This window comes from Myxocyprinus asiaticus, chromosome 23 (genome assembly GCF_019703515.2).
Source record: "Myxocyprinus asiaticus isolate MX2 ecotype Aquarium Trade chromosome 23, UBuf_Myxa_2, whole genome shotgun sequence".
Lineage (NCBI taxonomy): Eukaryota > Metazoa > Chordata > Actinopteri > Cypriniformes > Catostomidae > Myxocyprinus > Myxocyprinus asiaticus.
In genome coordinates this window covers 10,094,170-10,119,146 of record NC_059366.1, presented here as the reverse complement: position 1 = coordinate 10,119,146, position 24,977 = coordinate 10,094,170, and the positions used below count along the sequence as shown (strand labels likewise).

General features: G+C 39.0%; 1 protein-coding gene across 3 annotated transcripts in view; it reads right to left on the bottom strand.

Annotated features, from left to right (window-relative positions):
• Positions 1-24,977, bottom strand: part of LOC127413696 (tight junction-associated protein 1-like) — a 153,127-nt gene that overhangs the window by 51,432 nt on the left and 76,718 nt on the right. For 2 of the 3 annotated variants that reach the window (XM_051651040.1, XM_051651041.1), the window contains exons 4-5: positions 24,776-24,971; positions 17,514-17,542 (exon numbers count right to left, since the gene is read on the bottom strand). In XM_051651040.1, the coding sequence (XP_051507000.1) occupies positions 17,514-17,542; positions 24,776-24,931 (185 nt within the window). In that variant the 5' untranslated portion in view covers positions 24,932-24,971. Of the gene's footprint in view, positions 1-17,513; positions 17,543-23,524; positions 24,066-24,775; positions 24,972-24,977 lie in introns of those variants that run through there. The other variant, XM_051651039.1, reaches the window with a different exon arrangement.

Below are 24,977 nucleotides of genomic sequence, written 5' to 3'. Positions count from 1 at the left end.
AACATGTCAGCGTCAAACTCAATTGGAATCAATTGTGAGCCAAGTCTCCCGCTACGGATACTTTCAGATACTGAAATACTGAGGAGTATCAATAAAAAGTTAAAACTAATTGAAAATGTAAAATTTAAGCCAGTAGTGTGCTATCTATTTGTATGCTTTGTTAGCTTAACAACATGCTAACGTCAAACTCTATTGTACTCAACTGAGAGTCGAGTCTTCCATTTTGGATACTTTCAGATACAGAAATACGGAGAACTCTGAATAAAAATAGTTTAAACTTATGAAAAATACATTATTTTAATAAATATTTGTGCATGGTATATATTTTTATGTATTGTTAGCTTAGCAACAGCTTAGCCGTCAATCCGAAGATTGTTTGTTTGTTTTTTAACGGAGAGAAGTCAGATTTTTTTTCTTCGGACTGCAATGAAAACTGACTGACCAATGAGACACTGCTGCTGCTCAATCCAGTGCATTGGTGGCTGTATAATGGTACTAATACCTCACATTTTATAATATACCAGGTGTTTTGTCTGAATTTTTTCTTAATATAACTTATATTATTCTGACATTAAAATAGCAGAGATGTTCGGCAATTTGTTTGGACTAAGCTTGCCGTAAAGCAACGCATAAAAAGACTCCTTACATGCAATATTTTACTACAAGTGTAGACAACTGCAGAACCTCAGTACTTTTCCTATTGCAAGGATAATATGACACAAAGATTTCTTGTACCTTTTTCTCACCATGCACAAGAAACCCTTAATTCAATACAAATATGCAATAATTACATAAAGAAAAGACAGTGTTTTCTTGTATATAATTTTTAATATTATGCATCATATTATCTATACCTGTTTTCCCTTAAATGTACATTATTCTGCAGTTCCGGTTGCTGCCGGCATGCTGCACGAGTCTGTTTGTTTGTAGCTTGCTAGCCTGCTTAGCATTGCTTATTCCTCTCAGCTCATAGTTTTATTTTACCACATCCATTTTCTTTCTTTTATTTTTTTCGCTTGTCTACATCTCGCATTTCGACTGTATGCATTCGTTTTCTCTGAGTTTTACATGGATTATTGCATAAATCTCATAAATCTCTGCTGATCAGGAACTAACACAACAACAGCAAACAATTGCGTGAGGGATTCACATTCTCTCAAGCCCTCGCCGATCTAGAACAACCATAACTAAAACAACAAACAATTGCGGTAAGTCATGGCATCCGCCCATATTATTGCTTCCTGCATTGCATGCCACATGTTTACTAGGAGTGGCAGCTGGTCCATAGGGGGTGCTGGGGGACCGCCCCGTTAGTGTTTTGGTTTTTTAAAGTAATTCTTTTAAACTTATTTTAAGTATGTGTGTGTTTAAAATTCATAATCACGTGTAATATATAAAATATAAATCATTATGTGGAGGAAAATTAGCTTCCTATTCGTCCTTTCTCTCATCAAGAGTGCCGACCACCACCGACTACGCATGCTTGGGGTGCTTTTTCCAGCGCCCCTCGGTGGAGCAGTGCCAACCAATGCTGACAAGATATTCACATGTGCAAAAGAAATTTAGCCAATCAGCGGCCTCAATATTATGGCCTGAGGAGCCCTGAGAGAAGCGCCCCAAGCATGCGCAGTTGGGACTCTTGTCATGTCACGTTCCCTCTCGCCATCATCTCATTGGACGACTGACAGTCTCTGCCAATAGATGTAATACTATAGCAATGATGAACGCGGACACAGGAGCAGGATCTCAGCTGCCCAGTCTGCCCCCAAATTCAATAAGATCTCTTCAGCAAAATCCATCTGAGAGGTGAAATTTGGTGGAGAAACTATGGATTAGTGAAAAGAGCAAAACGTATACACGATGCTTCTCCCGTACTTGGTACAGCAGAAAGGCTTGGCTAGCTGGATGTAGTCATGCAAATGCCTTATTTTGCTTTCCATGTCTACTTTATAAAACAATGGGGACAGATGGAACATGTACTGTTTTAGGATTAAGGGACCTAAAACATTTATCAGAGAGGACGAAGTAACATGAGTCTACAAGAGCACATATGGACAATAGTGTCAAGCTAGCAATCCTTGGCAGAGTCAACATAGCTACGCAACTGGACAAAGGTCACAGAATTGGGGTAAGAAAGCACAATGTGGATAAGAATAGGCACATTTGATCAAAGCATTCCTGACTTTAATAATAGGGTCATTGAGAAGTTTGCCACTCAGAAGGACAGAAGGGCAAAATTCCTGTACAAATAAGATGTCTGTCTCATATATACACACACACACACACACACACACACACACACACACACGTTTGTAAAATTGTAATTTGTTTAATATTGGCATTACATAATATAAAGAATAAAAGAGAATTCAGTGTAAAACGCAATTTACGTCTGGACTTGGATTTATTGATAAATCCATCTGCCTCCATATCCAAAAAACTTGCACATGTGCAAAAATTTTCCCGCGCGCGCATTGGCTCAGAGCCCCAGCTGAAAATTTGGGCACCAGCCGCCACTGTTTACTATAGCTTCTTCCGTCAGCAGTGAGGGGTTTACATGTGATAAATGTAAGGAATTAGCCAGGCTGATGGAGAAGATTAATGAGTTAGAGACACACACCTGAACGCTAGTGGAGGTCAGCGAGGAAGAGAAGCCGGTAGATACTGTTTCGAATGCAGGTAGTACAGCGAGCAACACACACACTTTGGTTCCCGCTGTAGAGGCCCCGCAGCAGGGTGTTTGGGTGACGTCTCGGCGGCATACTCGCTCTGCAAACCGACACTACTCTCCCATTCCTGTTGGGTTTTCCAATCGATTCTCCCCACTCAGTGATGCACCCACTGAGAATCATGTTGAAATAACTTTGGTTTTAGGAAATTCTATTGTAAGGAATGTGGAAATAGAGACTCCAGCCACTATTGTTAAATACATTTCCGGTGCCAGAGCGTCTGACATCAGATCAAATTTACAAGTGCTGGCTAATGCTAAACATAGATTTTCAAAAATTGTTATTCATGTCGGCACTAACAATGTCCACCTTCGCCAGTCGGAGATCACTAAAGATAATCAAAGAGGTGTGTGAACTTGCAAAAACAATGTCAGACACTGTAATATGCTCTGGCCCACTCCCTGCTCATCGTGGTGACAAGGTTTATAGTAGGTTAGTGTCACTGAATGGCTGAATGTCTGAGTGGTGTCCGGAGAATAGCATAGGATTTATAGACATTTGGAAGAGTTTTTGGGGTAGACCTGATCTGCTAATAGGAGACAGACTCCATCCCTCCAGGTAAGGTGCCGCTCTCCTCTCTAGTAATTTGGTTCATAGTCTTAATAGTGATAGTATCTGACTAACTGGGGTCCAGGTCAGGAAGCAGACAAACTGGCTAATCCAAACATCTGCTAGCTGCCTTGAGACGTCACACAGGTCACATAAACAACATCACAGAGACTGTGTCTGTTCCCCAAACTACCAAACACAAACCCCTACCTAAATCATTTAGAAAAAATTTGATTAAGGTAAAACTTGAAAATAACAAAAAAATAGAAGATAAACATCATATAAAGGTAGGGCTACTAAACATTAGATCTCTTTCAACTAAAGCACTAATTGTAAATGACATTACAGATAATAGTTTGGATGTGCTCTGTTTGACCGAAACCTGGTTTAAACTGGATGAATATATTCGTTTAAATGAATCTACTCCCCCAGGTTATTGTTATAAACATGAGCCTCGCCTGAAGTGTCGAGGAGGTGTTGCTGCAATTTACAGTGAAGTTTTTGGTGTAACTCAGAGGACAGGATATAAGTCTTTTAAACTAATAATGCTTAATGTGACACCGTTAGATACAATTAAAAAATCTCTGTCGTCTTTTGTGCTTGCTACAGTATATAGATCACCCGGGCCATATTCTGATTTCCTTGGTGAATTTGCAAATTTTCTATCAGATCTAGTAGTTACTGTGGATAGAGCTTTAATTGTTGGTGACTTCAACATTCAGATAGATAATGAAAATTACACATTGGAATTAGCATTTATCGATATTCTAAACTCTCTTGGAGACAGACAAAATGTGAGAGGACCAACTCATCGCCATAATGATACGCTAGATTTCATTCTGTCACATGGAGTCGATATTGATTCTACAGAAATTCTGCCGCAGAGTGATGACATGAGATCATTACCTCGTCACTTGTATGCTGCGATCAGCTGATATTACTCAATCTACAAGCTTCACTAATAATCTTCCAGATTTATCTCATATACTCAGTAAGCCAAAAAGTCTAGAAGAAAATATAGATACAGTCTTCTCAAGCACTCTTGATAGTGTCGCCCCCCCCTCGATTAAAGAAAATTAAAGAAAAAAGCCCCGCACCATGGTACAATTATCACATTCATGCTCTCAAGAGAGCAACTTGGAAAATGGAGCGCAAGTGGAAGAATACAAAATTAGAGGTATTTTGCGGTGCATGGAAGGATAGTGTCTGTAGCTACTGACAGGCACTAAAAGCTGCCAGGTCAGCATATTTTAGCAAACTCATAAAAAATAACCACAACAATCCTAGGTGTTTATTCAGTACTGTGGCTAAATTGTTTAGGAATAAAGCCTCGACTGAACCAGATATTCCGTTGCAGCACAATAGTAATGACTTCATTAATTTCTTTCCTGATAAAATTGAAATAATCAGAAATAAAATTGGAATTATGTAATCGTCTGTCACAGTACCACAGAAAATAGTATCTCATAATTTTCCTCACGAGCAGCTTTAATCCTCCGCTGACATAGGTCATGAAGAGCTAACAAAACTTATAGAAACATCAAAAGCCACAACATGTATGATAGATCCAATACCAACTAAGCTCTTAAAAGATATCCCATGTAATCTCAGAACCTCTTCTTAATATTATAACTCCTCGCCATCCTTAGGACATGTCCCAAGAAACTTCAAAATGGCAGTTATCAAACCGCTTAAGCCGCAGCTTGATCCTGGGAAATTGGCTGATTATAGACCGATTTCAAATCTCCTGTTTATGTCACAAATACTAGAAAAGGTAGTGTCCTCCCAACTGTTCATTTTTTACAGAGAAATGTTATATGTATGAAGAATTTCAGTCAGGATTTAGGCCCCATCACAGTACAGAGACTGCACTTATCAGAGTTACAAATGACTTGCTCTTATCATCTGATCGCGGCTGCATTTCTTTTCTAGTGCTTTTAGATCTTAGTGCTGCCTTCGACACCACATATCAAGACATTCTTTGGAACAGGCTGAGAATTATGTTGGCATTTTTGGACTTGCATTAGCATGGTTTAGGTCCTATTTAGCAGACTGCTACCACTTTGTCTATGTAAACTAGGAATTGTCAAATCAAACAAAAGTTAAGCATGGAGTGCCACAGGGATCAGTTTTAGGGCCTCTGCTTTTCTCCTTGTGTATGCTTCTCCTGGGAGATATTATCAGGAATCGTGGAATAAGTTTCCACTGTTATGCCGAGGATACCCAACTTTATATTTCTTCGAAATTTCACAATTCTCCAAATTAGAAGAGTGTATCAATGAAATCAAAGATTGGATGGCCAGAAATTTCCTTCTACTCGAATCTGACAAAACAGAGGTACTAATTATTGGACCAAAAACCTCTAAAAATAAGCAGCTAAAATATAATTTGACTCTCGATGGATGTACCTGCATGTAAACATGTATTCACCAAACTGTTTTGTTCAGGATTCACAGCTTGGTACCCCTTCAACCGAACAATTCCAGTCGTTGCTTTTCTAAAATGTAATATTTAAAAGTCTGGTTTTCCAGACATTAAAATAGGATACATAATAAAAGTAGATTTAATAAACGGTATATTTTCCCTGTGTAAATAATAATATATAGGAACTGTTTCTAAAATAAATGAGGGGTGATAAATACTAATACAACAGGCTGGAAAAATAGACATTTATTCATTTTAATATCATATATATATATATTTTATGTATTGAAACTTGACACCGGGTGACGCACTCTAAAAATGGCACCGTTAGATCAGTTTCATGCTGAAGAGCCGCTTAAAAGTAAGTTTTTTTTCTCTCTCGTAAATGTAAATGAGAGTAAATGCCAACACCATCATACACTATATTGCCAAAAGTATTCGCTCATCTGCCTTTAGACGCATATGAACTTAAGTGACATCCCATTCTTAATCCATAGGGTTTAATATGACGTCAGCCCACCCTTTGCAGCTATAACAGCTTCAACTCTTCTGGGAAGGCTTTCCACAAGGTTTAGGAGTGTGTTTATGGGAATTTTTGACCATTCTTCCAGAAGCGCATTTGTGAGGTCAGACACTGATGTTGGACGAGAAGGCCTGGCTCGCAGTCTTCGCTCTAATTCATCCCAAAGGTGCTCTATCGGGTTGAGGTCAGGACTCTGTGCAGGCCAGTCAAGTTCTTCCACACCAAACTCGCTCTTCCATGTCTATATGGACCTTGCTTTGTGCACTGGTACGCAGTCATGTTGGAACAGAAAGGGGCCATCCTCAAACTGTTCCCACAAAGTTGGGAGCATGGAATTGTCCAAAATCTCTTGGTATGCTGAAGCATTCAGAGTTCCTTTCACTGGAACTAAGGGGCCAAGCCCAGCTCCTGAAAAACAACCCCACACCATAATCCCCCCCTCCACCAAACTTCACAGTTGGCACAATGCAGTCAGACAAGTACCGTTCTCCTGGCAACCGCCAAACCCAGACTCGTCCATCAGATTGCCAGATGGAGAAGCGTGATTCGTCACTCCAGAGAACGCGTCTCCGCTGCTCTAGAGTCCAGTGGCGGCGTGCTTTACATCACTGCATCCGACGCTTTGCATTGCACTTGGTGATGTATGGCTTGGATGCAGCTGCTCGGCCATGGAAACCCATTCCATGAAGCTCTCTACACACTGTTCTTGAGCTAATCTGAAGGCCACATGAACTTTGGAGGTCTGTAGCGATTGACTCTGCAGAAAGTTGGCGACCTCTGCGCACTATGCGCCTCAGCATCCGCTGACCACGCTCTGTCATTTTACGTGGCCTATCACTTCGTGGCTGAGTTGCTGTCATTCCCAATCGCTTCCACTTTGTTATAATACCACTGACAGTTGACTGTGGAATATTTAGTAGCGAGGAACTTTCACAACTGGACTTGTTGCACAGGTGGCATCCTATCACAGTAACCACACTGGAATTCACTGAGCTCCTGAGAGCGGCCCATTCTTTCACAAATGTTTGTAGAAGCAGTCTGCATGCCTAGGTGCTTCATTTTATACACCTGTGGCCATGGAAGTGATTGGAACACCTGAATTCAATTATTTGGATGGGTGAGCGAATACTTTTGGCAATATAGTGTATGTGTCGAAAGGACTGATGCCTGTCAACCAAAACATGAGCTCATTGATGTCATTAAATGAGTCTGCTTTTTTATTCCATCAGTTGCTCCTGGTCGGAGGCTTCCATAAATATTTAGTTTATATGTAGGGTTACGTCCTACATAAATGTAATGGTGCAACGCTCAAATGTTTAGAAGAGCGTAAATTGTGACTTAGTGCCCATTTACGCCACAACTAGGCTAAGTTGTAACGTACGTATAGCTGGTGCAACTGGCCCCTGATGTTTATTTAGCTATTTATTTAATTTTATTTAAATGGTCAGCCATTGACTGATACTAAACAATACTGATGTTTATTTAGCTATTTATTTTATTTTTATTTATTCTTTATTTAAATGGTCAGCAATTGACTTATACTAAACATACAGTACTGACGTTAATTAAGCTATTTATTTTATTTTTATTTATTCTTTATTTTAATGGTGGGCAATTGACTGATACTAAACATACAGTACTGATTTTTATTTAGCTATTTATTGTATTTGAATTTATTCTTTATTTTAATGGTCAGCAATTGACTGATACTAAACATACAGTACTGATGTTTATTTTATTTTATTTATTTTTTAAGTGGTCAGCAATGAACTTATACTAACAGTACTGATGTTTATTAAGCTATTTATTGTATTTTTATTTATTCTTTATTTTCTCAGTGTTCATTTCTAGAATTTGTGGACAATGTATAATAATAATGTCAAATGTTCTTTGATAAAGATATTTAAGAAAGCATCCTTCTGAGTACCTTTGCATAGTCATATCAGTGCAAAATCGGTGCACAATCCACATAGAAAAGGTCTGTTTTCATTCCAGCTCAAAAATTAGCTATATCAGTCAACATATCGGTAATCTGTGAATTCTCCCTCTCTAAAATCGGTGTCAGTCTCAAAAATCCCATATTGGTCGGGCTCTACTAAAGACATCTATTTAGCCAGGCATACACCTAATTTATCCATCAACTCACAATTAGGCTGCTTTAGTTAGGTCTGCCGGAACCAGAAAAATTGATCATGCTATATAACTCTGCAAAAAATTTAATGGCTTCTATGCTAATATTATTCTATTTGTTTCCCTGTCTCAACCTCAGGATTCATATCCCGAGGTTACCAGAGACAGCCAGATCCACCTCTGTTCCTGCTTAGTGTCGGGACTCCACTGCTATGTGTCTCTGAGTGATGATGACTAAACGCAGCCGGTGCCAGCCAGACATCACTTCAGTATATTACGATGGACTTCAGAGGACAAACTGATGCCAGCTCCAACCATAAGACATGCAATACTTCATATGCTACTGCCCAAACCTTGGACTTAGGATAGACCTCAACGAAATGACCTGCTGGTTGAACTGCGATGCACCTCACTGATCTCTGCCTGCATCACCTTGTTCTAATGATGGACTACACTCTTGAAATGGAATACATAGACTTTCAATTTCAAATTCAATAGACTTTTGCCAACAAAAGCCTTCATCAGCCAATTAACAAAGGACAATGCATCAATGTAAACTTCTGCAGTTAATCCAGGCTGAACTTCAAAGACATTAGTCATTAATCTTACAGTTCATACAAAATCTTCGTATAAACACTGGCCCTTAACACACATTTAGTTCACAAATTTTAAACCATGACCTGCACTGCACATAAATAACTAATATTGGCATTATGTTTATGCTGGTTAGCCAGAGGGGAACTGGCCCCCACAGTGAGCCTGGTTTCTCCCAAGGTTATTAAATGACTTGACTTATTCCACGTGTATTTTCTTTTATCACTGCACCTTGTGTTATATTATCCAGGCATTAAAAAAAGAGAAGTGGGGTTTGGGAGTCCGTTTGGAGTATACACGTTGCAAAGTACATGTCCAAATATAAGGAAGACATATGCAACAGGGCTCTACTCATCGCACTCAAATAAAATAAATTCTACATCCATTAAAATGCAATAAAAACATGGAAACAACAATGAAACAGTTATGCCTAATTAGTTAAATAAATGCCTTAACAGCGTTGAACATATTAATCTTATGCACTGACCGCTGAATAAGGTCTGAGCAGGAAATCAATGTTTGTACAGTAGAACAAAATAAACGCTGCCTACTGTACAGGGGTGACATTGTTTTTCATTTTATCCACTTTGGTCACAGTGTGAATAGATTTTTCGTTGGCAGTTCGTCTCGCAAATTAGTCACGAATTTGATGTGAATAGGCCTTTAGAAAGTACCTGCTTATGTAGGCGGTACACAGCACAGCAGCTTACTAGGTTTTTGGAACAGAGCCTTTGTGTGATAAGAAGAGCTCAGTTAAAGTATAAAGTAAAGAGTGTAGGAACAGTATGTGTTAGGAATTAAATTAAACTGTTAATTTAAATAAACAGATTAAACTTTATGAAGTCTACAGACAATGCCTTGGAAACCATTCGATACTTCTTTGAATCTAACTCGATTTGCAATCGGGTTAGCCGAAGTATTTAAATAATACACCAGTACTTTCAGCAAAGGTTTGCTTGGTTCTTTGGCTCTTTGTTGAAAGTTCTGGTGGTTACGTAGATGTTTTGGACATCTGTTAAGATTGTGGATAGCTGTTGTCTGTTGCGTCGATGGATGATGAAGTGGGGCTTTGAAGCAAGGCCTTCCGAAAGGAGGACTGAGCAGAGAGTGAGAGGCTTCCTCGGGACTTCGTGTCCCGAACTTCACTGGACTCTACATGGCACGGAGGCTGCAAACCATGAGGGCAAGAGTGCCGAGGAATGAGGAGCTGCAGAGGAAGTGAAGAGCGGAGAAGAGAGAAGACTCAAGAGTTCTTCCTTGGTACCAGAGTCTTGAGTGTAGACTGGCCGCACCCCAAAGAGGCTTTAAGCCAAAGGAGGCTTTTAAGAGTAACATGGACAACTTGTCTGTCCTTTTCAAAGTTGATTTACAATCCTTTTTGTAAAGGATTCTTAAAATTCACGCTCAAAACTGAACATTTTAACCATGAATTTCTTAAGAAAACTATAACTGCAAATAACCCGAAAATATTTCACGCCATCATTCTGGAATTTAAGAGACAATCAATTACTTACCAAACACTTGTACATCCTTATTTAATTACAGTTCAAATTCAGTTATAATGCATGATAAGACTTCCTACTAATTCATTTTTTAGTTTTAACATGGATAATACATTACACGTTATGAGAAACATGATTGTCAAGGTATATTACTAGGTTAAGCCTTGAATGAGAGTTCTAGGCACTTTAGCAGATTATGTACAGGATAAGATTACAGTAAAGTAAGTATTGCAATTGTGTCAGAGGTTATAGATTCAAAAGCTGTTTGCAGGAAATGATCACAATGCCTCTGGATCTCCTAATTAGTTTAGTTTAAGTGTAGCAAATTGGTTTATATTGAAGAACACTAGGTTTCCAATAATAGGTTTCTCTGGCGAACCCCCCCCCCCCACCTCCAACCCTTCAGTTAGCCATCACATGATTGGCCATTTGCTGAGGGACTGCTCTTTTCATGATCGCCAGAGAAACAGAGTGTTCTTCAATATAAACCAATTTGCTACACTTAAACTAAACTAATTAGGAGATCCAGAGGCATTGTGATCATTTCCTGCAAACAGCTTTTGAATCTATAACCTCTGTCACAATTGCAAAACTTACTTAACTGTAATCTTATCCTGTACATAATCTGCTAAAGTGCCAAGAACTCTCATTAAGGGAGCCATTTTGTCAGCTCTTAGTTTATTGTTTTTGAAGAATTTCCAGGGGCCTCGGAGCACGGACATTAATGATTCTTCGGCCCATGAGATCCTACACGAGCTAATTGTAACTATCATTATGGTCAGATCTACAGGCGATCGCTCGTTGGAAAAATCTAAAGCAGAAAACTTCGGATGTCCGTTTGCCGCTATGTCTCGCAAAACTGTGCGTGTCCTCAATGCATGTGTCTGAAGTTGTCTGTACTAAAGAATATCACAAAGCAGCCGTACTGTAGTAGGCAATTGCTGAACACATCAGTATAGGCTGACGGTCAATGGAGTATACTTTGAAAGGCTAGAACACGTGACCATGTGTGAGACATAATGGCAGATTGGAAAACTAAGCAGTAGATTACAACAGATTCACAAGGTTTTTTTGCAACTTCCACAAAGCGTTAACAATAGCCGGCATCTGTTCGCAATTTCCACCCAGAGGGTGGTGGAAACACATGATGGAGAAACCCATCCTCACACACAGTTCAGCTCTCTCAACCCATCAAGCAAACAACTAGGCTAATCAATAAAGCTGCCTTCCTGACTGTGTCCTGCATGCTTCCGTTTGACGTCAGATGAGCGAACCGGTGGAGAAAACACTGAGTCAGACTCCTACACATGAGTAATCTCACAAAAATGCCCTGCACATTTTGTGCTGATTGTTGGAGAGTCTGCAACTTGAAGAATAGCACAAAAAGAGTGACTTTAATGTTATACCAGAGCTGAGGTGTTGACTTCATATCGTTGATTCCATTGGAAATGAAACCAAACGGAACAGAACAGAAAAGCTTATGGAGTACATAAAAAAAAAAAGTGAAAAACTGGTGTTGGAACACCTGTGTTAAAAGAAGCACCTCATCACTAGTCATGTGACACCTGCATGGTTGGATTTGGAGTTAAAAGCCCTGGAATCCCTGAATCCCTGGAGAGAGGGCGAGATGTCACTGATCAGTGGATCCAATTAAGTAACCCAGTGAGCACCTGAGGTGTGGTGGGTACAAGAGGGGAAAAAGTACATTCCAGTCGCCTGATAGTGCGCTGCAAAGTGGACTTCACAGAGTATTCGGGCCACCTTAAGTGAGATTTCAAATCGTAGGGAGCATACATGCTCAGTCCAAAGGGCACAACAAATGGCGTAGGAAACAAGTGTACATGGAGACATCACATAAACTAGTAACTGCCTAACCCTAACCTTTAACAGGAAGTTTGATTACAATAAACATGGTGGAAAGTAGTTTAAGCATTTTTATTTAGCTCAATCACTGCAGTTTTGCATGAGTATAAAGCCATTTAAAGTAATTTTTCATTAAATTTAGGGGTTTTGAGTATGCCAAATTATACATTTTATATTATACAAAATATTACATTTTAATACATTAATTTTATATTAAACTATGTATATATTCATTAAAATATTAATATATTTATGTATTTAAATTAGGGCTGGGAAATGTAACACATTAATTTCCGCGAAAAACGTACACAATTAATGCTGTATACTTTTTTCTTTTTTTACTTCCTGAAACTTTACACAATAGGAGAAAGATGTCCTGAGTTGTTCCTGGCAGGCTACTCAGCCTTACAGGTTCTGATTTGGGTGGGGGTGGGGTTAAGGTATCTGCTGCCTATCAGGAACAAACCCAGGCACTTTTGTACAATGGGCGAAACTTCACCAATGTTTTTCCCCACTTTCTGTGGCTAACATTGGCATATATACATTTTCAGGTGGTACTCGCTTGACTCAACTGCACATCCTAGCACAGAAACTGATTGTGTGAAGGTGAAGTAGTGCATGCTTATTCATTAAAAATAGGATATAATAAACAGGAAACAATGAAAATGGGAGCTAATTTACTGTACGGAGAATTAAGATTCTTCATCTGGTAGTGGGCGAGAGATACAGACAAGCTGCTGCAGAAAACGCTCACTGACTTTCATCTGAGCTAGTTTTAAAAGCGAAACCGCCCAAGAGAGACCCAGCGTGTGCACAAAAGACTGCAGGACCTGGACGTTCAGCAAAATGACAGGTATACTTAAAGAAACTGAACGACAGCCAGAGAAAATAATAGTTTTTAGATTTTAAACTTCAACAAATTAAACTTCAGCATTCAATATGTTTTATATCAGTATGCATAGTGTCTAATAATGCATTGGCAATGTACACTTAAGTTTCCTTGCCAATAAAGTTTGATATAAATTGAATCTGCCCATTTTATCCTATTATTAAAATAAGGCCACTGTAAAATGACAGAAGATTTAGCCCAAATTGTAATTACATGTCCACTGATTTTATGGCATGTGTACATATACTTGTACAAAAGATAATACCTGTAAAAATTGGTCTAATTAACTATCTGCAAAAACTAAATTAACATGTACATGTTTAAATAATTAAAATAAATGATGACTAACCAATTTCTTTGAGACAAAGTAAAAAGTCAATATATTTGATGCTTTTTTTTATGTTTTTTGTAATGTAACTTGTACCATAATTTAATCATGATTAATCACAGAAAAAAGTGTGATTAGTTAAAAATTTGTTATCAATTCACAGCCCTAATTGAAAAAATATTTATCAAAATATTTTAAATTGAATGTATTCAATAAATGTTTATACTGTATATGAAAGTTTAATTATTTATATTATATTCTATTTTTATCATTTACAAAAGTATGACGCCATCATACTTAAAACCCCCTAAATCTGGTTAACAGGCATTTGTACACAGTTATAAAGCGCTCCAGAAATGTGACAATTATAATGTTTAAATGATACATATTATTAATCACATAATTATTAAGCACTGCTACAATCATTTATCACTAAATTTAGGGATTTCAAGTATGACAAATATATTTTATAATAAAAGAAAAATGTTTTATATTAATAAGTTTGTTACTTTTTTATTTATTAAAATATTGATACATTTATTCAAATTTTAATATACAGGTGCATCTCAATAAATTAGAATGTCGTGGAAAAGTTCATTTATTTCAGTAATTCAACTCAAATTGTGAAACTCGTGTATTAAATAAATTCAATGCACACAGACTTAAGTAGTTTAAGTCTTTGGTTCTTTTAATTGTGATGATTTTGGCTCACATTTAACAAAAACCCACCAATTCACTATCTCAAAAAATTAGAATATGGTGACATGCCAATCAGCTAATCAACTCAAAACACCTGCAAAGGTTTCCTGAGCCTTCAAAATGGTCTCTCAGTTTGGTTCACTAGGCTACACAATCATGGGGAAGACTGCTGATCTGACAGTTGTCCAGAAGACAATCATTGACACCCTTCACAAGGAGGGTAAGCCACAAACATTCATTGCCAAAGAAGCTGGCTGTTCACAGAGTGCTGTATCCAAGCATGTTAACAGAAAGTTGAGTGGAAGGAAAAAGTGTGGAAGAAAAAGATGCACAACCAACCGAGAGAACCGCAGCCTTATGATTGTCAAGCAAAATCGATTCAAGAATCTGGGTGAACTTCACAAGAAATGGACTGAGGCTGGGGTCAAGGCATCAAGAGCCACCACACACAGACGTGTCAAGGAATTTGGCTACAGTTGTCGTATTCCTCTTGTCAAGCCACTCCTGAACCACAGACAACGTCAGAGGCGTCTTACCTGGGCTAAGGAGAAGAAGAACTGGACTGTTGCCCAGTGGTCCAAAGTCCTCTTTTCAGATGAGAGCAAGTTTTGTATTTCATTTGGAAACCAAGGTCCTAGAGTCTGGAGGAAGGGTGGAGAAGCTCATAGCCCAAGTTGCTTGAAGTCCAGTGTTAAGTTTCCACAGTCTGTGATGATTTGGGGTGCAATGTCATCTGCTGGTGTTGGTCCATTGTGTTTTTTGAAAACCAAAGTCACTGCACCCGTTTACCAAGAAATTTTGGAGCACTTCATGCTTCCTTCTGCTGACCAGCTTTTTAAAGATGCTGATTTCATTTTCCAGCAGGATTTGGCACCTGCCCACACTGCCAAAAGCACCAAAAGTTGGTTAAATGACCATGGTGTTGATGTGCTTAACTGGCCAGCGAACTCACCAGACCTGAAACCCATAGAGAATCTATGGGGTATTGTCAAGAGGAAAATGAGAAACAAGAGACCAAAAAATGCAGATGAGCTGAAGGCCACTGTCAAAGAAACCTGGGCTTCCATACCACCTCAGCAGTGCCACAAACTGATCACCTCTATGCCACGCCGAATTGAGGCAGTAATTAAAGCAAAAGGAGCCCCTACCAAGTATTGAGTACATATAGAGTAAATGAACATACTTTCCAGAAGGCCAACAATTCTCTAAAAATGTTTTTTTTATTGGTCTTATGATGTATTCTAATTTTTTGAGATAGTGAATTGGTGGGTTTTTGTTAAATGTGAGCCAAAATCATCACAGTTAAAAGAACCAAAGACTTAAACTACTTCAGTCTGTGTGCATTGAATTCATTTAATACACGAGTTTCACAATTTGAGTTGAATTACTGAAATAAATGAACTTTTCCACGACATTCTAATTTATTGAGATGCACCTGTATGTATTAATTTACATATATTATTATTAAGTATACAATGCCATCATAATTAAAACGCCAAATCTGTGTGAGAGATGCCTGTGTTTAATGATGTTGCAGGGCATTTCAAATGAACAAACTATAGATATAAATAGATACTAAATATATAAAAGCTGCATGCTGTCTGTTATAGGCATTAAGACATTTGACTTACTGCATCAAATCAGAATGTCAAATCTTTAAGTAGTTTCATTTTGCATTAAATTACTTTTTAATGTTTTTTTTTTTTTTTCAATGTTTAATTGCTACTATTGCTGAAACACTTAAAGCACTGTTTACTCTGTTCTCTATTTAATTACTGGCTCTTGAATATTTCTTTAAAAGCTTGAAGCTATTTTTGCCAAAAAAACAAAAAAACAAAAACAAAAAACAAACAAACACTAAAGGTGGTTTTTAATCAAAACAATTTTTTTAATAAAACTTTTGTAAAATAACAGTTTTTAATTGCATATTTGCTTACCAGTGCAACACTAAGTTAACATAGAACTGTTAATGAAGCTTTATTCCGCTCATTTTGCTTTTTACTTAGCATGTGAGAAACTTTATGCACTTTTTAACAGGATTTGTTTTGTTGTTTTTTGCAATAGTAACAAGGTGCTGTTTGGGTGGTACGGTGGCTTAGTGGTTAGAGCTCCGTCGCCTCACAGCAAGAAGGTCCCGGGTTCAACTGGGCCTTTCTGTGTAGAGTTTGCATGTTCTCCCTGTGTTCGCGTGGGTTTCCTCCGGGTGCCCCGGTTTCCTCCACAAGTCCAAAAACATGCAGGTTAAGTGAATTGGAGACTCTAAAATTGCCCCGTAGGTGTGAGTGAGAGTTCCCCAGCCACTGGGGTTTGCGTCAGGGAGGGCATCCGGCGTAAAACCTGTGCCAAGTCAAACATGCGGATCACGGATGGTCTGCTGTGGCGACCCCAAACGGGAGCAGCCGAAAGAAGAACAAGGTGCTATTTGGTTTATAATGTGTTAGGTAGTGGGCTAAGGACATTTTAAAATAATATATTTTATTTACACCTTTATTGCATTTTTGCATAGATTGAAGCAAAGAACATTTTATCAGAACCTCCAGTAAATTGCATGTTACTTTGTTTAATACCCTTATGTCCAGGTTTTGTAAATCACTGAAATAAGCATTTTTTCTTCAGATTCATGAGAGAATCGCAATCTTTATTTTAAGCAAAAATGTATCCAGAATCGTGCAGCTCTAATAGATACTACAATATGTTAAATACATTGGTGACCTTGGTGTTGCTCGAACTATGCTCTACCTGTTGAGCTACAGAAGCTCTCCAGAAGTCCTCTTGCCAAACATCCTATTTCATATAACCCAGCCCTGACCACCTTACACCCCCATATGCCTGAGTCTCACCCCTCTGGAGTTTCTAGGCTAATCATCTGGTGATACCACAAGGGTGTGTCCTCACCTGATTGGCTCTTGGCCAACCAGGCCACACAATAATTAGCTTTGTGTAGGGTCAGAAGAGGTGGCTCATGCCACCTAACACTTGGCTGACACACTTCAGTACATGCCACAAATAATACAAGGCTACTGGAACATATGCAGAACCAGTAGAGTACTGAAACAAATAAGAATACAGTGCCATTCAAGTGCCTGACAATAACAAATTCTAGGTTGAATCTCAAAAAGAAATAGATGCTATTTCAGCACAAAAGTTAAAAAGGCCAAAACTGCACACAAAACATGGAGTCTAGGTGAAATAGACCTAGAAATCTCTTGACATTTTTCATGAAATTCGTCCTCTAAAGACTAAAATTATAGACATTACAGTGAGGAGAATAAAATAGACTTACTTTATCCTGTCGGCATCTGATAAGGACTCCTGCAAGAAAGAACATCACTTTAGTGTGTAAATGGAATGTCATCATACACAAACATTAGAGATTTCATAAAGCAGTATACACAAACATATATATATATATGCCGACATATATCTGACCTTATCTTATCTATGGTCATAATTCAGTAATATCTAAATGTCAAAGCTTCTTAAAAGAATTGGTAACTGTTTATTTTACAGTGTGTGTGTTACAAATGTACATATATATTATTATTAATTTCTATAGTCATAACAGTAAGCACAAACAGCGCAATAAAATAATTACACAGCAAGTACCTGCAGTTTATTAGTATGTAGTAATTACAGTCAGTAATTACAAATTTAATACACAGTAACATGAGCACTGTAAAATAAAATGTTAACATCTTAAAGGGGCATGCAGCAGTTCTCTAGCTAGCGTTAGCATTGCTCTTCTTCGTGTACGTTAAGTACCAATACGACATTAGTGTTGCCATCTATCGACGTGGATCAGCATGATCGTCTCTGCTGCCCCCGACAGCTCTGGAATATCATTTGCATCTGGAAAATGTCAGAGTTTGAGGTAATTTCTAAAGTTATTTATTAATACTATAATATACACCGATCAGCCACAACATTAAAACCACAAAATTAATATTGTGTAGGTCCCCCTCGTTCCGCCAGAACAGTGCCAACCCGCATCTCAGAACAGCATTCTGATATTATATTCTTCTCACCACAATTGTACAGAGTGGTTATCTGAGTTACCGTAGACTTTGTCAGTTCGAACCAGTCTGGCCATTCTCTGTTGACCTCTGTCATTAACAAGGCATTTCCGTCCACAGAACTGCTGCTCACTGGATGTTTTTTTGTTTTTGGCAGCATTCAGAGAAAATTCTAGAGACTGTTGTGTGTGAAAATCCCAGGAGATCAGCAGTTACAGAAATACTCAAACAAGCCCGTCTAGCACCAACAATCATGCCACGGTCCAAATCACTGATATCAACTTTTTTCCTCATTCTGATGGATGATGTGAACATTAACTGAAGCTCCTGACCCCAATCTGCATGATTTTATGCACTGCACTGCTGCCACACGATTGGCTGATTATATAATCTCATGAATGATTGTTGGTGCCAGACGGGCTGGTTTGAGTATTTCTGTAACTGCTGATCTCCTGGGATTTTCACGCACAACAGTCTCTAGAATTTACTCAGAATGGTGCCAAAAGCAAAAAACATCCAGTGAGCGGCAGTTCTGTGGATGGAAATGTCTTGTTAATGACAGAGGTCAACAGAGAATGGCCAGACTGGTTCAAACTGACAAAGTCTACGGTAACTCAGATTACCGCTCTGTACAATTGTGATGAGAAGAATAGCATCTCAGAATGCTATTTTGAGATGTGGGTTGGTAATGTTTTGGCAGCACGAGGGGGACCTACACAATATTAGGCAGGTGGTTTTATGTTGTGGCTGATCGGTGTAATTGCTTTGTCTAAAAACACATGTCAGAAATCAAGCAAACATGCTTCTACTGTTAAGGACAGATTATTATTGTCCCTCATATCAATAATCTTTGGAGACTGTCTACGTTTCACGTTATTTCTAAAGACAGTTATTACCTTTATTAGAGAACTGCTTAGCATAAAATAAATCTCAATTATGTAGCGATACAGAATGTTATGGTAAAGGAAAGATTAGAATTGTTTTTGATGATCAAATTTAACATGGTCATTAATACTGTATTTGGTGAACTTTTGTTTCCAAGCAACCAAAGTCATGGTTTACACAAAACACACAACAATCGCTGTGCCAAGCTATCTGTACTAAATGAACGAAGACGTATGCCGTTTCATAGGGGTGGCGGTAGATGGGCCCCCCTTACTATAGCTGTGATAACAAAGAAAATAAAATTACTTGTTGCTTTCCGGTTGCGTTTGTAAACACTGCTGAAAACTGTCCATTACGAACATACTGTATATTAGCCCCAAATTACTGAATGCACCTTTAAGCTTGCAGCTGAATGGTAATTCACATTTAGGAAACGATTTATACTGCCACACTTTAATGTGCCAGTTAAGTTTACAGTACACATACAGTAAATCAACTAATTGCAATAAAAATGTGTTTTGCATTGGGACAAGTTTAAATGAAGCATTACAGTTTAAGCAAATGTATTTTACAGTTCCTGTGAAAATTAAACAGAACAGTAAGGATGCAGGGGAGGCATTTGAAATTGTATGCTGTGCTTTTTGCCGAACATGTCAATAAGCACATGCCTAGTGATGCTATGAAAGTCTGACAGTTTTAAATAGCCACCATATCCCATAGAGCAGAATAAGGCAATGCTTTTTTAACATTTGTCAATGTAGATAAAGCTTGTAAACAACTTGACTTTAATGCAACTGAACACTGAAAAAGATATTAGGCAAACCTAGAAGGGGGCATCTTCACACACATATACACCGATCAGCCACAACATTAAAACCACCTGCCTAATACAGTATAGGTCCCCTTATGCCGCGAATACAGCGCCAACCCACGTCTCAGAATAGAATTCTGAGATGATATTCCTCTCACCACAATTATACAAGGTGGTTATCTGAGTTACCGTAGAGTTTGTCAGTTCGAACAAGTCTGGCCATTCTCTGTTGACCTCTCCCATCAACAAGACATTTCCGTCCACAGAACTGCCACTCACTGGATGTTTTTTGCTCTTGGCACCATTCTGAGTAAATTCTAGAGACTGTTGTGTGTGAAAATCCCAGGAGATCAGTAGTTACAGAAATACTCAAACCAGCCTGTCTAGCACCAACAATCATCCATGCAATTATCTAATCAACCAATCGTGTGGCAGCAGTGCAGTGCATAAAATCATGCAGATATGGGTCAGGTGCTTCAGTTAATGTTCACATCAACCATCAGAATGGGGAAAAAATTTAATCACAGTGATTTGGAGTGTGGCATGATTGCTTGTGCCAGACGGGGTGATTTGAGTATTTCTGTAACTGCTGATCTCCTGGGAATTTCACGCACAATGGTCTCTAGAATTTACTCCGAATGGTGCCAAAAATATCCAGTGAGCAGCAGTTCTGTGGAAAGAAATGCCTTGCTGATGAGAGAGGTCAGAGAATAGCCAGAATAGCCAGACTGGTTTGAACTGACAAAGTCTACGGTAACTCAGATAACCACTCTGTACAATTGTGGTGAGAAGAATATAATATCAGAATGCTACTGAGATGCGTGTTGGCGCTGTTTTGGCGGCACGAGGGGGACCTACACAATATTAGGCAGGTGGTTTTAATGTTGTGGCTGATCGGTATATATATATATATACACTGTTTTAAATGCGAAGGTAGTCACACCAAATGTTGATTTAGCTTTTTTTATGTTTACTGGACTTTGTACTATGTTAATTGATAAATGAAAACTATTTATGGCATTATTTTTGAATACATCCTCACTATGCAACATTTTTCCCAAGTGCCTAAAACTTTTGCACAGTACTGTATGTATGTATGTATGTATATATATATATATATATATACAGGTGCATCTCAATAAATTAGAATGTCGTGGAAAAGTTCATTTATTTCAGTAATTCAACTCAAATTGTGAAACTCGTGTATTAAATAAATTCAGTGCACACAGACTGAAGTAGTTTAAGTCTTTGGTTCTTTTAATTGTGATGATTTTGGCTCACATTTAACAAAAACCCACCAATTCACTATCTCAAAAAATTAGAATATGGTGACATGCCAATCAGCTAATCAACTCAAAACACCTGCAAAGGTTTCCTGAGCCTTCAAAATGGTCTCTCAGTTTGGTTCACTAGGCTACACAATCATGGGGAAGACTGCTGATCTGACAGTTGTCCAGAAGACAATCATTGACACCCTTCACAAGGAGGGTAAGCCATAAACATTCATTGCCAAAGAAGCTGGCTGTTCACAGAGTGCTGTATCCAAGCATGTTAACAGAAAGTTGAGTGGAAGGAAAAAGTGTGGAAGAAAAAGATGCACAACCAACCGAGAGAACCGCAGCCTTATGATTGTCAAGCAAAATCGATTCAAGAATTTGGGTGAACTTCACAAGGAATGGACTGAGGCTGGGGTCAAGGCATCAAGAGCCACCACACACAGATATGTCAAGGAATTTGGCTACAGTTGTCGTATTCCTCTTGTTAAGCCACTCCTGAACCACAGACAACGTCAGAGGTGTCTTACCTGGGCTAAGGAGAAGAAGAACTGGACTGTTGCCCAGTGGTCCAAAGTCCTCTTTTCAGATGAGAGCAAGTTTTGTATTTCATTTGGAAACCAAGGTCCTAGAGTCTGGAGGAAGGGTGGAGAAGCTCATAGCCCAAGTTGCTTGAAGTCCAGTGTTAAGTTTCCACAGTCTGTGATGATTTGGGGTGCAATGTCATCTGCTGGTGTTGGTCCATTGTGTTTTTTGAAAACCAAAGTCACTGCACCCATTTACCAAGAAATTTTGGAGCACTTCATGCTTCCTTCTGCTGACCAGCTTTTTAAAGATGGTGATTTCATTTTCCAGCAGGATTTGGCACCTGCCCACACTGCCAAAAACACCAAAAGTTGGTTAAATGACCATGGTGTTGGTGTGCTTGACTGGCCAGCAAACTCACCAGACCTGAACCCCATAGAGAATCTATGGGGTATTGTCAAGAGGAAAATGAGAAACAAGAGACCAAAAAATGCAGATGAGCTGAAGGCCACTGTCAAAGAAACCTGGGCTTCCATACCACTTCAGCAGTGCCACAAACTGATCACCTCCATGCCACGCTGAATTGAGGCAGTAATTAAAGCAAAAGGAGCCCCTACCAAGTATTGAGTACATATACAGTAAATGAACATACTTTCCAGAAGGCCAACAATTCACTAAAAATGTTTTTTTTTATTGGTCATATGATGTATTCTAATTTTTTGAGATGGTGAATTGGTGGGTTTTTGTTAAATGTGAGCCAAAATCATCACAATTAAAAGAACCAAAGACTTAAACTACTTCAGTCTGTGTGCATTGAATTTATTTAATACACGAGTTTCACAATTTGAGTTGAATTACTGAAATAAATGAACTTTTCCACGACATTCTAATTTATTGAGATGCACCTGTATAATATATATATATATATATATATATATATATATATATATTAGGGGTGTAATGGTTCAAATTTCTTATGGTGTGGTTTGTATCACGGTTTTAGAGTCATGGTTTCTGTACGGTTCGGCATTCGTTATGTTCAGAAAAAAAAAAAAAATAATACAGCCAAATCCAAAGTAAAAAATATTCTATTTGGTAACAAACACTTCAAGAGATTTGCCCTCACTACAAATCACTATGGCTTTACTACAGTAACCATAGTTTAAACATAGTTAAGTATCTGTAGTGAAATCATAGTAATCACATATTGTATTACTGCATAAAACCGTGGTTAATTTTCGTTAGGGTCCTTAAATAAAAAAACGTTTTCTCTAATAACTAACTCAACATTTTAACTTAATACCTGCATTATTATGCTACATACATCAACATAAAGAGCAATTCAAATTCAACTCAACGTATATTCAATGTTCAGAATCTGTCCATCACTATATAAGAAATAAACTTGCCATAAAAATGATTGCGAGAATGGATGTCGTAACGAGACTCAAGTATTTTAATCATACGAGGAAATCTCACATCTTCATCTACGGAAGACTTTCAATAAATAATGGCTTCAAAAGACTTTGAACAAAGTGCACAAGTCATATGGAATATTTTTACAATTCTTTAATGGTGCTATTTTTGTAATTTTGGAGCTCGACAGACCCTGGTCACTGTCTGTTTTCCTTGTTTGAAAAAAAGAGCAGTGCAACATTTGTCAAAACACTTTGTGTTCCACGGAAATTGTTTTAAAGGTAACAATTGTGGTAGGTAAGATATGTAATGTATGAATGGACTGCACATGAACTGGGGCAAAGCCAAAGAAATCAAGTCAATGACATACCTTGATCTGTGATAATATAGAAAAGGCAGTCGCTTTTGATAAAGGTGTTTTTTCACCCTCCACACAAATGGTGGGAATATCACCCTTCTGTAGTCCTGATTTATCCGTATTGTCCTTTTGCAGGGCTCTGCTCTCTAGATGGGACAACTGATGAGGTTGAGGCTGGTTCTGAATCCCCCGTGGAAACCTATCATCCCATTCTGAATATTCCCCACCCTGCACCTTGCTGTAAATTGGGCCCTCAGCTTTAGGACGAGCCCCTTCCTGATGGGCATCTACATGTTGCTTGTGTGACACCCTCTCTGGACTGTCTGCTGAGATATGCCAGGTATTAGGTCTTCCCTCCCTTGATTTCCAGGTTGCCCTGCTATGGTGGGCAGCCCACTCATCCCAAGGTCGGCTTCTCTCTTGTTTTTCAGGATGTTGGGGATTGTTTTGGTGCTTAGTTTGGCTCCCTTTTGAAGACAATGCTGGCTCTGGCAACTTGCCGCCCAGCATCTTTAGGCTTGCAGGGCTCAAGACCCGGTAGGTGATTTCATCCAGAAACTGGGAAAACTTAATCTTTTCCTCTAAAAGTTGTATCTTCCAATCTGGTGGCACAGAGCTGGGGGATGTTGATGATGTGGACGCAGCACGTCCCATGGGAGAGTTCTCTATGCCTCTTTCCCTATCCAAGGACATGCTTTTGGGTTTCCTGCTGCGCCCGCGACTTTGCGTCTGGCCAAGCATCTCTGCCGACTTGGATTTGCGCAGACTGTCGTAAGACTGCACTCTCAACTGATGAGATTGCTTGAGGATACCCTTGGGTGGATGGGCATACATAAAAGAAGCAGCATGGGGTAGTTGCTGCTGTTCCCTAGGTACAAGTATCTCAGCTTTCTCTTTGAAGACCAAGGAGCGCTCAACACTCCTGCTGGAGTACGACGGGGAGCAGCCTTGGATGCACTGTTGGGTGCCTTCTGAGGAGGAGATATCATCTTCATCAGAGAGCGCCAGTAGATTGTCACTACGACTGATAAAGCGGTTCATTTCTTGTTGCTTCTGATGCTTGGTAGGAAGTCTCACATCGAGGGAACCATGGCTGAAGATCCGTGGTGGGGGGAGGACACTGAGTTCCAAGCTAGACAGACTGGAGACGTCCAGCTCACTGTCTGACACTTGCGGCCACGAAGGTTTCTCAGGACATCGTGAGTAAGGGTCTGCAAACCGTGTACGCTGAAAAATGGGTGAATGATTTCGAGGAGAAATTACCTGGAAGGGGTCAGGCTGGGCTGATGATGCCGAGTTGACGGACGGCAGGGCACTCCCACTTACATCCTCTCTGAACACTGGCACAGTGTGGCGTGACTCACAGTGCTGCGGAGGTGCCTTTCGATATGGTTTCCGGGCTGGAGCAGCACTCGTCATTCTGGGTGATCAGTGTGCTTCCATACACTGTCTGTTAGCCCTGCCG